This window comes from Musca autumnalis, unplaced genomic scaffold, assembly GCF_047663935.1.
Source record: "Musca autumnalis isolate F117 unplaced genomic scaffold, ASM4766393v1 scaffold_2, whole genome shotgun sequence".
Classification (NCBI taxonomy): domain Eukaryota; kingdom Metazoa; phylum Arthropoda; class Insecta; order Diptera; family Muscidae; genus Musca; species Musca autumnalis.
Window position 1 is genome coordinate 210,825,030 of NW_027411755.1, and position 12,447 is coordinate 210,837,476.

General features: G+C 37.5%; 1 protein-coding gene across 2 annotated transcripts in view; it reads left to right on the plus strand.

The window, feature by feature from the left end:
- Positions 1–1,438: 1,438 nt before the first annotated feature.
- LOC141395212 (TBC1 domain family member 19) overlaps positions 1,439–12,447 on the plus strand; it is a 29,999-nt gene continuing 18,990 nt past the window's right edge. Inside the window, exons 1-5 of one of the 2 annotated variants that reach the window (XM_073970756.1) lie at positions 1,439–1,840; positions 1,908–2,066; positions 8,249–8,423; positions 8,572–8,671; positions 8,747–8,807. In XM_073970756.1, the coding sequence (XP_073826857.1) occupies positions 1,739–1,840; positions 1,908–2,066; positions 8,249–8,423; positions 8,572–8,671; positions 8,747–8,807 (597 nt within the window). In that variant the 5' untranslated portion in view covers positions 1,439–1,738. The remainder of the gene's footprint in view (positions 1,841–1,907; positions 2,067–8,248; positions 8,424–8,571; positions 8,672–8,746; positions 8,808–12,447) is intronic. The other variant, XM_073970757.1, reaches the window with a different exon arrangement.

Below are 12,447 nucleotides of genomic sequence, written 5' to 3' on the forward strand. Positions count from 1 at the left end.
ATTCTGTATCGTCTCCTTATAAAACAATGTCATGACTGCAATTTCCCAACTTAAACTTATATATCCAAAAAAATGGTACAACCTAGGAAAAATTACATAAGCCAGTCTTATAGAAAATTTTCACAGCTATAAGATTTTCTCAGGTCCCATGCCGATAAGACTTGCCGTATTCAAGCAAAATCGCGATACCCTAACAAAAAAACCTAAAAATGTAAACTGAGCTTCTTTATCTCAAAAATGGTACAGCCAGAGAAAAAATCATAAACGTCAATCCTGTAGAATTTTCACAGCTACCACATTTTCTTTAGCTCCATTTCGATTGGACTTGCGGTTTCCATACAAAATCGTGAAAACCTAAAAAAAACATAAAAATGTGAATTTTGATCGCGATTTATTTAAAAATCCTTACACCGATTTTTTTCTTTTTTTTTTGGATTTTTCTCATCTATAAACATTGCTGTTTCAGAATTCACAAAAACTTCCCCTGTGTAAGCGGTTTTCATTAAAAGTTAGTTAAGACGCACCCTTCATGACATTGTTTTATAAGGGGGCGATACAGTCAGTGCATTGTCCCAATTTGAACTTCAATATCTCAAAAATGGTAAAACCTACGAAAATACCGTAATGGTCAATCTTGTAGAGAATTTTCATAGCTACAACATTTTCTTCAGTCTCATTTTGATAAAACTTGGGGTTTCTAAGCAAAACCGTGAAAACCTAAACAACCCCTGAAAATGTCAACTTGCATCGCGATTTATTTAAAAAGCGCTCCGATTTTTTTTTTTTGTTTTTTGATTTTTCTCATCTATGAACATTGTAGATTCAGAATCCGCAAAAACTTCCCAGGTGTAAGCACCTTCCATTTAAATTTAATTCAAGAGCACCGTGTATAGTTAAACGTATCGAGGTGCAGCGATTGCGTTGGCTAGGCCATATAATAAGAATGCGCGATGATGAACCCGCTAAAAAGGCGTATAAATTCGATCCACATGGCGGTGCACGCAGAATTGGCAGGCCAAAGAATAGATGGCGCGAACAAGTGGATGAAGAGATGACAAGGCGCGGTATTCCAAAAAGCGAAGCACGAAACAGAGAGAATTGGAGATCTTTTCTTAGTTCAGTCTATGGAACAAATGTTCTGTAATGGGCCAGCTAAGTAAGTATTTTATATTCTATATTTTATGTTTTATATTTTATATCTTACAGTTTATATTTTATTTTTGATATTTTATATTCTATATTTTATATTTTAAATGTTAATTTTTATATTTTTAAATTTTTATTATTATTATATTTTATATTTACTCAATAGGTCGCAACACAAATCTTTGGTATTGCCAACAACATATCAAAACATGTATGAAGTTGCCATGCAGTGCTAAGAAGTTAGTCGCCCGGGAAACGAACTTCAAGTAGTCTATAAACAAATCAACAAATCAATCCCTTCAAAAAATACTAAAAATACTGATTACTCAATTAGAAAGGAAATAGCAATCATATATTTTGAAAAGTTTATTATTTTTTATTTGGATTTGTTGTTGTTTTTAAAAGAAAAAAGAATTACGGAAATCTAAATAATAATCGAAAACATAACAAACTAACAGTCTGAATGTCGGATAATTTATGTGGGTGAATGGAGAAAATCTCATCAAGAAAATTTAATTCTGCCTTCATTTCAAATGAATGATTGACATTGCAATAAATTATCACGGAATCTATAGAGAAACATAGAAACACCATGGAGGAACTACAAGATGCCAGCATACATCATACGGCAGCCAAGCTAATCAACACCATAAAAACGCTGAAAAATTATGAACCATTATATGAAAATGTTCAGGTTTGTATGGATTGAGTTGGGAAACATACATAATTATGTTGTTTTACTTATTTTTCTTATTTAATAGAAATTAGTTTGCAGTCCCACTGTGGATCGTAATGATATGTGCAACACTCTAGAGGAGGCAATTAAAAATGCCGGTTTGGAAACTGAAATACGCAATATAATATTTCATTTGGTGCGCAGCAAACTGAAGCCAGAGGAGAAACCGTCACAAATTAATATGGTAAATTCTGAGTACGAATTTTTTACTTGTTCAGTAGGTTTTTTTTAGATCTTTTGTTACCAATGGAAAACCTAAAATGGTCTCTTGTAGTATGAAGAACACCTACCTGCCCGTAGAATAATTCAAAAGGTCATATGTTGTGCAATTCTGTACCTCCTTTTTTTCTTACCAACAAAAAGCGGTAAAAAGAAAACGCAAAATTTTAAGTGATAAGTACAAATAAAAGTAGACAACACTGTTGCAATCGGTAGGATTGTAGGACCGACAAATTTCGTTAATTAGCGAAATTATAAGCCTTTCAATTTTACCGATTTTTCTGTAGTGTGTGGAAGACCCCAACAGGTCTTCAGTAGCGCGATTCTGTAACTAGTTAACGACAGAATTACCGACAATCGTCGGTAAGTGGAAATTTGTATATGTTAATAACGTTTAATATTACCGATATTTTCGGTAAGTTTGCGACGAAAATAAAGTTGTCGCTAAGATCTACCGATAGCAACAGTGATGTCAAATTTCTTATACTTCTCATTCATAATTTTGTGTTTTAATTTTAACGATTTTTGTGGGTAAACAACAAATGACTTACAGAATCGCTCTACTGTTGTCTACAGAAGTCCTCATGAGAAGATCTGAAGGCATCTTCTGTGGTCTGAGGAATACCTCTAGAAATCATCTGTTGCCTAAAACAGATCTCAAAAGGTTTTCTATTGTCAACAGAAGACCTCAAGAGGTCTTCAAGGGTTTCTCTGTTGTATAAAAAATACATAAATTTGTTTTCTATTGAGGTCAATACTCTATGACGTATTTCTTTTGTCTAAAGAACAGAAAAAGGCATCTTCTGTTGGTTATAGAACGCCTCAAGAGGTATTTTGTGGTCTACAGAATACCTCAAGGAATGTTTGTTTTCTTTTGAGGATTTAAAGCGGTCTTCTGTTATCTATAGAAGATTTCAATAGGTTTTCTTTTTTCTATAGAAGGCCTCAGGAAATCGAGGAATGCCTCACAAGATCGTCTGTTGCCTTTAGCAGACCTCAAGAGGATTTCTTTTGTCCATGGAAGGCCTCAAAAGGTCTCCTGTTGTCTGAGGAATACCTCTAAAAGACTTTAGTTGTCTATAGAAGACCTCAAGGGGTCTTCTGTTGCCTATATAAAACCTCAAGAAGTCTTCTGTTGTCTATAGAAGATCTCAAGAGGCCTTATCTTGCATTTTGAAGACCTTGAGAGGTCTTCTTCTGTCTATAGAAGAACGCAAGAGGTCTTCTGTCTATAAAAGACCTTGAAAGGTCTTTTTCTGTCTATAGAAGACCTCAAAAAGTCTGCTGTTGTCTATAAAAGAACGCAAGAAGTCTTCTGTTGTCTGTGGAAGACATCAACACGTTTTCTTTTGTTTACAGACTATGGAAACCCTGTGGAAGGCCTCAGAAGATCTTCTTTTGTATACAGAAAACATCAAGAGGTATTCTGTTGTCTATAGAAGACCTCAAAAGGATATCTTTGGTCCATGGAAGGATATAAGAAGTCTTCTGTTGTCTGTGGAAGACATCCAGACGTTTTATTTTATTTATAGAATACCTCAAGAGGTCGTATGTTTTTATGGAAGGCCTAGGGAAGGTCTCAGAAGATCTTCGAGAAATCTACTGTTGTTTAGAAGACTTAAGAGGTTTTCTGCTGTCTATGGAAGACCTCAGGAGGTCTTCTGTTTTTTTTTATGGAAGACCTATGGGAGGTCTCAGAAGATCTTCTTTTGTATACAGAAGACATTAAGAGGTTTTCTGTTTTCTATAGAAGACCTCAAGAGGATTTATTTTGTCCATGAAGACCTCGAGAGACCTGATGTCTTCTGTTGTCTGAGGAATACCTCTAGAGGTCTTCTGTTGTCTACAGAACTCAACTCATACAGAAGACCTCAGCGAGTCTTCTGGCCTCAAGCGGTCTTCTGTTGTCTGAGGAATACCTCTAGAGGTCCATGGAAGAACACAAGAAGTCTTCTGTTGTTTTGTAAGACCTTAAGCGGTTTTCTTTTGTCTATGTAAGGCTTCCTGATGTCTGAATACCTCTAGAGGTCTTCTGTTGTCTACAGAACTCAACAGGTCTCCTATTGCCTACAGAACACCTCAGCGAGTCCTATGTTGTCTAAAGAAGGTCTTTCGTTATCTTAAGAAGATCTCGAGAAGTCCTACTGTTGTTTAGAAGACTTCAGGAGGTTTTCTGTTGTCTATGGAAGACAACAGAAAACTGTCTGAGGAATACCTTTAGAGGTCTTGTGTTGTCTACAGAATTCAAATGTTCTCATATTATCTACCGAAGACCTCAGCGAGTCTTCTGCTGCCTAAAGAACGTATTTCGTTATCTTTAGAAGATCTCGAGGGGTGACGTAGGGGATGGAAGATACCAATCAACGGTCCAGACCGGCTTTAACATGGCAAAGCCCAGGATTTATCTTGGTCCCTCTTTCATCTCAAGTGGACACTGACCTCCACGTGGTGTCACCTGGGGAACTGCCTTTAACACCCGTTAAAGGTAGTGAGCTAACATGTGCCGCGCGTTCTTCCATAAGAAAGTTAAAAACTTGGGTTCGGGGGTCGGGTTAGTAACCCTCCCCTAGAAAAACAGCCTACTATGAAAAAACGAAAGAAAAGAAAAACAAATCCCTCAAAAGTTGACGACCCCCATGATCTGCGAATCTGCACCTGGAATGTTCGCACTCTTTATAGAGAAGGTGCAGTTTACGCATTGGCAGATGTACTTGAAAAGTACAAGGCCGACATTACTGCCATACAGGAAATACGATGGAACGGGAAAGGCGTCACAACAACACCTAAAGGTGACGCACTGTATTATAGCTGCCATGACACAAAGCATGCGTTTGGTTGCGCATTTCTAGTTGGTCGGAGGTTAAAACATCTGGTCTCCAGCTTCACCCCAGTGAATGAAAGACTCGCTGCAATTCGATTAAAAGCAAAATTCTTCAACATCAGCTTTATTTGCGCTCATGCTCCCACTGAAGACAAGGACGAACAGACCAAAGATATTTTTTACGAGCGCTTAGAAGAAACTTATGACCGTTGCCCTGCCCATGACATTAAAATTATACTAGGCGATTTTAATGACAAAATTGGAAGGGAGAATATCTTTGGCCCAACAGTCGGGAAATTCAGTCTCCATAGTGAAACATCTGACAATGGTATGAGGCTGATAGACTTTGCAGCTGCAAGAAACATGGTAGTTAGCAGTACCAGATTTAATCATCTCGATATTCATAAGGGCATCTGGCTGTCGCCAGATCAAAGAACAAGAAATCAAATTGATCACGTTGTGATAGATGGAAGACATGCATCAAGCGTGTTGGATGTACGATCGTTCCGAGGCGCAACATAGACTCGGACCACTACCTTGTTGCGGCAAAGGTACATACCAGTTTAAAAGTAGCAAACAAAGTGCGAATAGACACAACACGGAAGTTGGACATCGGTAAGCTGCAATCACAACAGATAGCCACAGCATATTCCACTCAATTGACCCAACTGCTTAATCAAAGCAGTCCTCGTCCCGATAACATATCAGGACAATGACAAAACATTGCCCACTCCATGCAAACAGCCGCAAAATACCAGAGACCTCCACCAAGGAATCCATGGTATGACCAGGAGTGTCGTGCTGCTACCGAAGAGAAAAATGCGGAATATAGGGCTACTTTACAATCAGTAGCAACGCGTAGCGCAAGAGAGAGGTATCGGGAGAAAAGGAGAGAGGAGAAACGTCTTTTCCGCAGGAAAGAGAGATGGAAAAGCGGGAGTGTGAACAAATCGCTGTACATGAGACAGAATTAAGTCCGAAAATTTTACCAAAGAGTGAAACATCAAACAGATGGCTTTGGTACAGGCACATCCTCCTGTAGAGACCAGCAAGGTAATCTGGTAACAGATACAGATAGCGTGCTCAGGATATGGAAGGAACATTTCTCCAATCTGCTGGTATCCAATAGTAGCGAAGACGATGATACCACAGATACAATCCAAGAAGATGGTATTGAATGTATACCACCCGGCCAAGATGAGGTAAAGACAGCAATAAACGGGCTGAAGAATAATAAGGCAGCAGGAGCTGATGGCCTACCAGCCGAGCTGTTTAAAACAGGAGGCGACACGCTGATAAGGTGTATGCATTAGCTAGTTAGCTCCATCTGGCAGAAAGACCGCGTACCCGACGATTGGAACCTGAACATCCTGTGTCCCGTCCATAAGAAAGGAGATAAGACTTTATGCTCCAACTATAGGGGCATAAGTCTTCTCCCTATCGCATACAAGATAGTGTCAGGGATATTGTGCGAACGACTTAAGCCCATGGTCAACGAAATAATTGGACCATACCAATGTGGCTTTAGACCTGGCAAGTCCACCATTGACCAGATATTTACCCTGCGCCAAATCCTGGAGAAGACCCAAGAGATGCAGATCGACACCTACCTCTTTTTTGTCGATTAAAAAGCAGCCTTCGACAGCCCGCTACGTTCAAAGGTATTCCAAGCAATGTCTGAATTTGGTATCCCCGCAAAGCTCATTCGGCTTTGTAAAATGACTCTAACTGACACAAGATCTTCAGTTAAAATAGGAAAGAACCTCTCCGAAGAGTTTTTTTTACCAAAAGAGGTTTCAGGCAAGGAGACAGCCTTTCGTGTGACCTTTTCAACATCCTGCTAGAAATGGTTATACGAGAGGCAAACGTCAAAAGAAGTGGCACAATCTACACCAATAGCCACATGTTACTTGCTTATGCTGATGATATAGACATCATGGGGCGATCAGTAAAAGAAGTAACCGATACCTTTATGAAGGTCGAAGGAGAATCTGCTAAAGTGGGTCTGGCGGTAAACGGAGAGAAGACCAAGCTGATGTTGTCGACGCGCAATGCGTCCATTGAGATCGGACCAACTGTTGAAGTTGGTTCCTATAATTTTGAGGTAGTAAAAGACTTCGTATACAACGGCACTGCCGTAAACACAACAAACGACATCAGTTGTGAATAAAAAAAATAGAATTGTATTGGCCAACAGATGCTACTTTGGTTTAAGTAAGCAGTTTAAAAACAAAGCCTCATCTTGTGAAACAGGCCAAAGAATAGATGGAGCAAACAAGTAAATGATGAGATGACAAGGCGCGGTATTCCAAAAAGCGAAGCACGAAACAGAGAGAATTGGAGATCTTTTCTTAGTTCGGTCTATGGAACAAATTTTCTGTAATGGGCCAGCTAAGTAAGTAAGTAAGAAGATCTCGAGAAGTCTACTGTTGTTTAGAGGTTTTCTGACGTCTATGGAAGACCTCAGGAGGTCTTCTGTTGTCTATAGAAAACCTCATTAGATCTTTTGTTATCTATGGGAGACCTCAGAAGGTCTTTTCTTGTCTATGGAAGACCCCAAAACTCAAAAGCTCTGTTTGTGAATAGAAAACAGCAGAAGATCTTCTAATTTCTATAGAAAACCTCAAGAGGTATCCTGTTGTCTGTCGAAAACCTCAGGAGTTTTATTTTAACTATGAAAGACCTCAAGAAGTCTTATTATGTCTATGGGAGACCTCTAAACGGCTTATATTATCTATGAAAGACCACAAGAGGTCATATTTTGTTTAAAGAATGGCTCTAGAGGCTATCTATTGTGTATAGAATACCTAAAGGCATCAATAGGTCTTTTATTGTCTATAGAAGACGTCAAGGGGACTTCTGTTGTCTTTGGACGACCACACTAGGAGTTTTGTTGCCTATAAAACACCTCGAGAGATCTTATGGGGCCTCAGGAGATTTTCTGTTGTCTTAGGAATACCTCAAGGTGTTGCTATAGAATACCTCAAGAATAGAATACCTCGTGAGGTCATCTGTTGTCTACAGAATTCCTCATGAGATCTACTGTTTTCAAAAGTAAGAGATTTGTTGTATATTAAAGACCGCAAAGGGTCTTCGTTTGATTATGAAAGACTTCAGGCTTCAGGACATCTTCTGTTGTCTCTAGAATATCTCTAGCGGTCAGCTGTTGTCTGTAGAAGATCTCAAAGCGTCTGCTATGTTGTATAAAAGACCTTAAGGCATATTTTGTTTCGATTTACTTAAACGAATGTTGTATCGGTATTTGGCAAAATCGAGCTTTTCACCACTTTTATAAGATTTATCCTTCATTCTTTCTTTACATTCAGCATGATCCATTGGCCTATCTGAAACGTGCCGGTGTACAATGGGATCGTCGAGTACGCAAAAGTTTAAATGCAATGTGTTCTGAACTGAAGATGGCATCACAGGGTCAGCCGAGAATATCAACTGATAGAGATGAATTACTTTCCAAATGGGATGAATTGAGTAATTACACAATTGGTAAGGAGAAGTTTTTAGATCTCAATCAACGTTATATTACTTAATACACCGGATTTTTAATTCACATTTAAAGGCCCTTGTGGTTCGATATTCAGTCTAATATAACTATATAAATTAACTATCGACTGTATGTTTAAATTTATTCTAGATTTAGCCAACTATAGACCGGTCTATGCACCCAAGGATATATTAGATGTTTTACTGTCCCTTAAAGGTCCAACAAAGGCTGTGGAAAATACAGAGTTTGTGTAATGTCAAAACTGTCATAGATTCAAATAATAATATGAAAATGCGTTTTCCATTCTTTAAATTTTTGTTTACAGACAAGTGCCGAAATGGGAATTCTCACACATATCGTTGCCAGTGAAAAATCTCTTTGAATTGGTGAGTATATTTTTAAAACTAGTAAAAAAAAATAATCTGCTTTCCCCACAATTAAATACGCTCAGCATGTAGACTATAAGAAAACTTGGGCTAAAAGTACTGTGAAAAGATTTCCCTAATTTTGAAAAAAAAATACTGTTTTACCATTTTTTATGGGAACACACACCACAATAAGTTTAAATCCATGAAAAAAATATTCTTAAAAATCCACGTTTGGTTCAAAAACAATATTGTAAAAAATCCAAGATTGGTCCAGAAAAAAATATTCTTAAAAATCCACGTTTGGTCCAGCAAAAAATATTTTTATAAATCCACGTTTGGTCCAGACAAAAAATATTCTTATAAATCCACGTTTGGGTTCTTACAAAATTTTCTTAAAAAAAAAACTCAAAAAATATTAAAAAAATCCACAATTGGTTCCTTAAAAATATTTTAAAAATCCTTCAAGCAAAATTTAAAAATATACATTTGGTCCCTTAGCAAAATATTTTTAAAAATCCTTAACAAAATATTCTTAAAAATCCACATTTGGTTTTCTAAAAAATTCCTCAAAAATATTTTTAAAATCTACTTTTGATCATTCAAAAATATTCTAAAAAATCCCTTAATAAATTATCTTCAAAATCCGCATTTGGCCCTTAACAACATATTCTAAAAAAATCTCACAAAAATATTCTTAAAAATCTACGTTTGGTCTCTTAGCCGAACATTATAAAAAAATCCCAAAAAATATTCCTAAAATCCACAATTGGTTCCTGAAAAATTAAAAATAAATTAATGATCTTCATACAAATCCATCCACATTTGGTTACATAAAAAATATTCTAAAAAATCCCTCAATAATATTCTTAAAAATCCACGTTTGTCCCTTAACAAAATATTCTAAAAAATCTTTTGGTAGATGATGGTTTGGCTGAAGGTCATCACTATAGTCGGTATTCTTAAAATACATACTTACTTAGATGGCTTTTATTCTAAGCAGAATGTCTTGTTCCATAATCCGAACTAAGAATAGATTTCCAAACGCACCGATCTTTTGCCTTACTTCTCCAATTATGGACGCCATGTTTTGTGATATCTTCTTCAACTTGGTCTTTCCATCGGAGGTTTGGCCTTCCCTTGGGGCGTATACCGTCGAGTGGCTGGTATTCAAATGCCTTTTTGGCGGGGGCATCTTTATCCATCCTGCTGACATGACCAAGCCAACGCAATCGTTGTAGTTCGATACGTTTTACTATATCGATGTCGGTCGGCTGGTATAGCTCGTGGTTCATACGACGTCGGTATTCACCTTCAACGCATATTGGTCCATAAATCTTTCGAAGAATTTTTCTCTCAAACACACCAAGTTCTGACTCATCTGCTTTCACAAGTACCCATGCTTCAGATCCATACATAAGAACGGGTAGTATCAGTGTCCGGTAAAGTGTAAGTTTTGTTTGACGAGAGGTGGTTTTGCTTATAAACTGTTTATTTAGACCAAAGTAGCATCTGTTGGCCAATATTATTCTTCTCTTTATTTCAAGGCTTATATTGTTGGTTTCATTTATGGCGGTTTATGGATAAAGTCGTTTACTATATCAAATTTATAATTACACTGTGCAACATTTTTAAGTTGATCTTGTGCAAACAATTCAAACTGAGGATTTTTTGAAAATACAGACCCAAACGACAAGAAACCCTAGTTGGGTTTTGTTGTGTTAGATCCAGCTCGGATTTTATGGTCCCATCTAAACATGGTTAAATATAGAGTTTTTAAAGAAATTCGGGGCTATATCTCCGAAATCAATGCGAATCTTCTTCTGGCGTCTGAAGCAAATTTGTAGATAAGGACAAGAATAAAATATTTGGAAAAATAATGAACTCGAAAAACTACATTTATTGCCTCAATTTTCAAAATATATGCAAAATTACACAATCTTTATACATTTCGCACCGTATCTCCAAAACCGTTAATTATTTCTAAATATTTTCTTTTTGAAAAATACTCCCCGGAATGTAATACACAACTCTTCAGAACATGTCATTTTTGTAAAATGCCTCTATGCCGTTGTTTTCAGTACATTTTTCAACGACGATTTAATAAAAATGTCAATAATGTAGTGAAATCCGAAATGCGAGAATAAAATGTTGGTGTGAACTGTGTTTGAAATACGTGTTGTAAAAGATATGATGCAAAATACCGCTGAAACAACATGAAGTAAGCATTTTAGAGTTTCAGAATGTTCTAAAGAATTGTTGAGAACTTTATTTGGAAGATTTCTGCAAAAGGTTACTTGGCTCAACTCCCAATATTTTAGCCGATACTGACCAGAATTTCAGCAATTATGTAAAATTTTCTATATTTTATAGATTTTGATGCCCTAGATGGAGCTTTTCTTATGTAGTCTTTTCAAAAGATAAGTTCTACTAGTTTAGGGCTACAATATTGCCGAAGACAGCAAGGCCAAATTCCTATTCGTTTCTGAGATAAAGGACTGATTAATGCAAAAAAGTGTAGATTTAGCCCGGTTTAGATGAGGCCATAAAATCCGAACTGGATCTGACAGGACAAAACCCTACTAGGGTTTTTGTAGTCTAAATATGTTCTTTCAAAAAATGTATACTAGAAGTTGTTTGCATTTTCAGTGTTGCATAGTGTTATCAACATCCACAGTTGGTCCGAGTCTACTGGACGACTTGCGTGTTGATAGCATAAACTTCGTCTTATCGCCGTTGACTGTCAGACCCACTTTGGCAGAATCTTTTTCAATTTTTGCAAAGGTGGCTGTTACGGCTCGCGCTGATCTACCTATTATGTCCATGTCATCTGCGTATGCAAGCAACATTACTTCTTTGTTGTATATCGTGCTGTTTTTGTCTCTGGCAGTATATATATTCGCATCTCGTATGACCTTTTCCAGTAGGATATTAAATAGGTCACACGATAGACTGTCACCTTGTCTGAAACCTCGTTTTGTGTTGAAAGGCTTGGAGAGGTTCTTTCCTATTTAAACCGCTGATCTTGTGTCAGCTAATGTCATCCTGCATAGTCAAATTAGTTTTGCAGGGATGCCAAACTCAGACATGGCTTGAAACACCTTTGCTCTAATTGGGCTATCGAACGCGGCCTTATAGGTGGTATGTGTCGATCTGTCTTTCGTGGGTCTTCTCCAATATTTGGCGCAGTGTGAAGATTTGGTCAATTGTCGAGTTACGAGGTCTAAAACCGTATTGGTATGACCCGATTATTTCATTGACCATGGGTTGTAACCGTTCACACAGTATGCTCGACAACACTTTATATGCGATGGTAAGGAGACTTATACCTCGGTAATTTGCACAAACCGTTTTGTCTCCTTTCTTATGTACGGGACATAATAGGCTGAGGTTCCAATCGTTGGGTATGCTTTCTTCCTGCCACATTTCGCAAATTAGCTGATGCATACTCCTTACCAGCATTTCGCCACCGGTCTTGAACAATTCGGCGGGAAGTCCATCAGCTTCTGCTGCCTTATTGTTTTTCAGCCGATTAATGGCTGTCGTAACCTCGCTTTGTCTAGGTGGTAGACATTCAGCATTGTCATTTACGATTGGTTCTGGGATATCTTCATCGCCATCCATATTCGATACCAAAAGCTTCATAAAGTGTTCCTTCCAT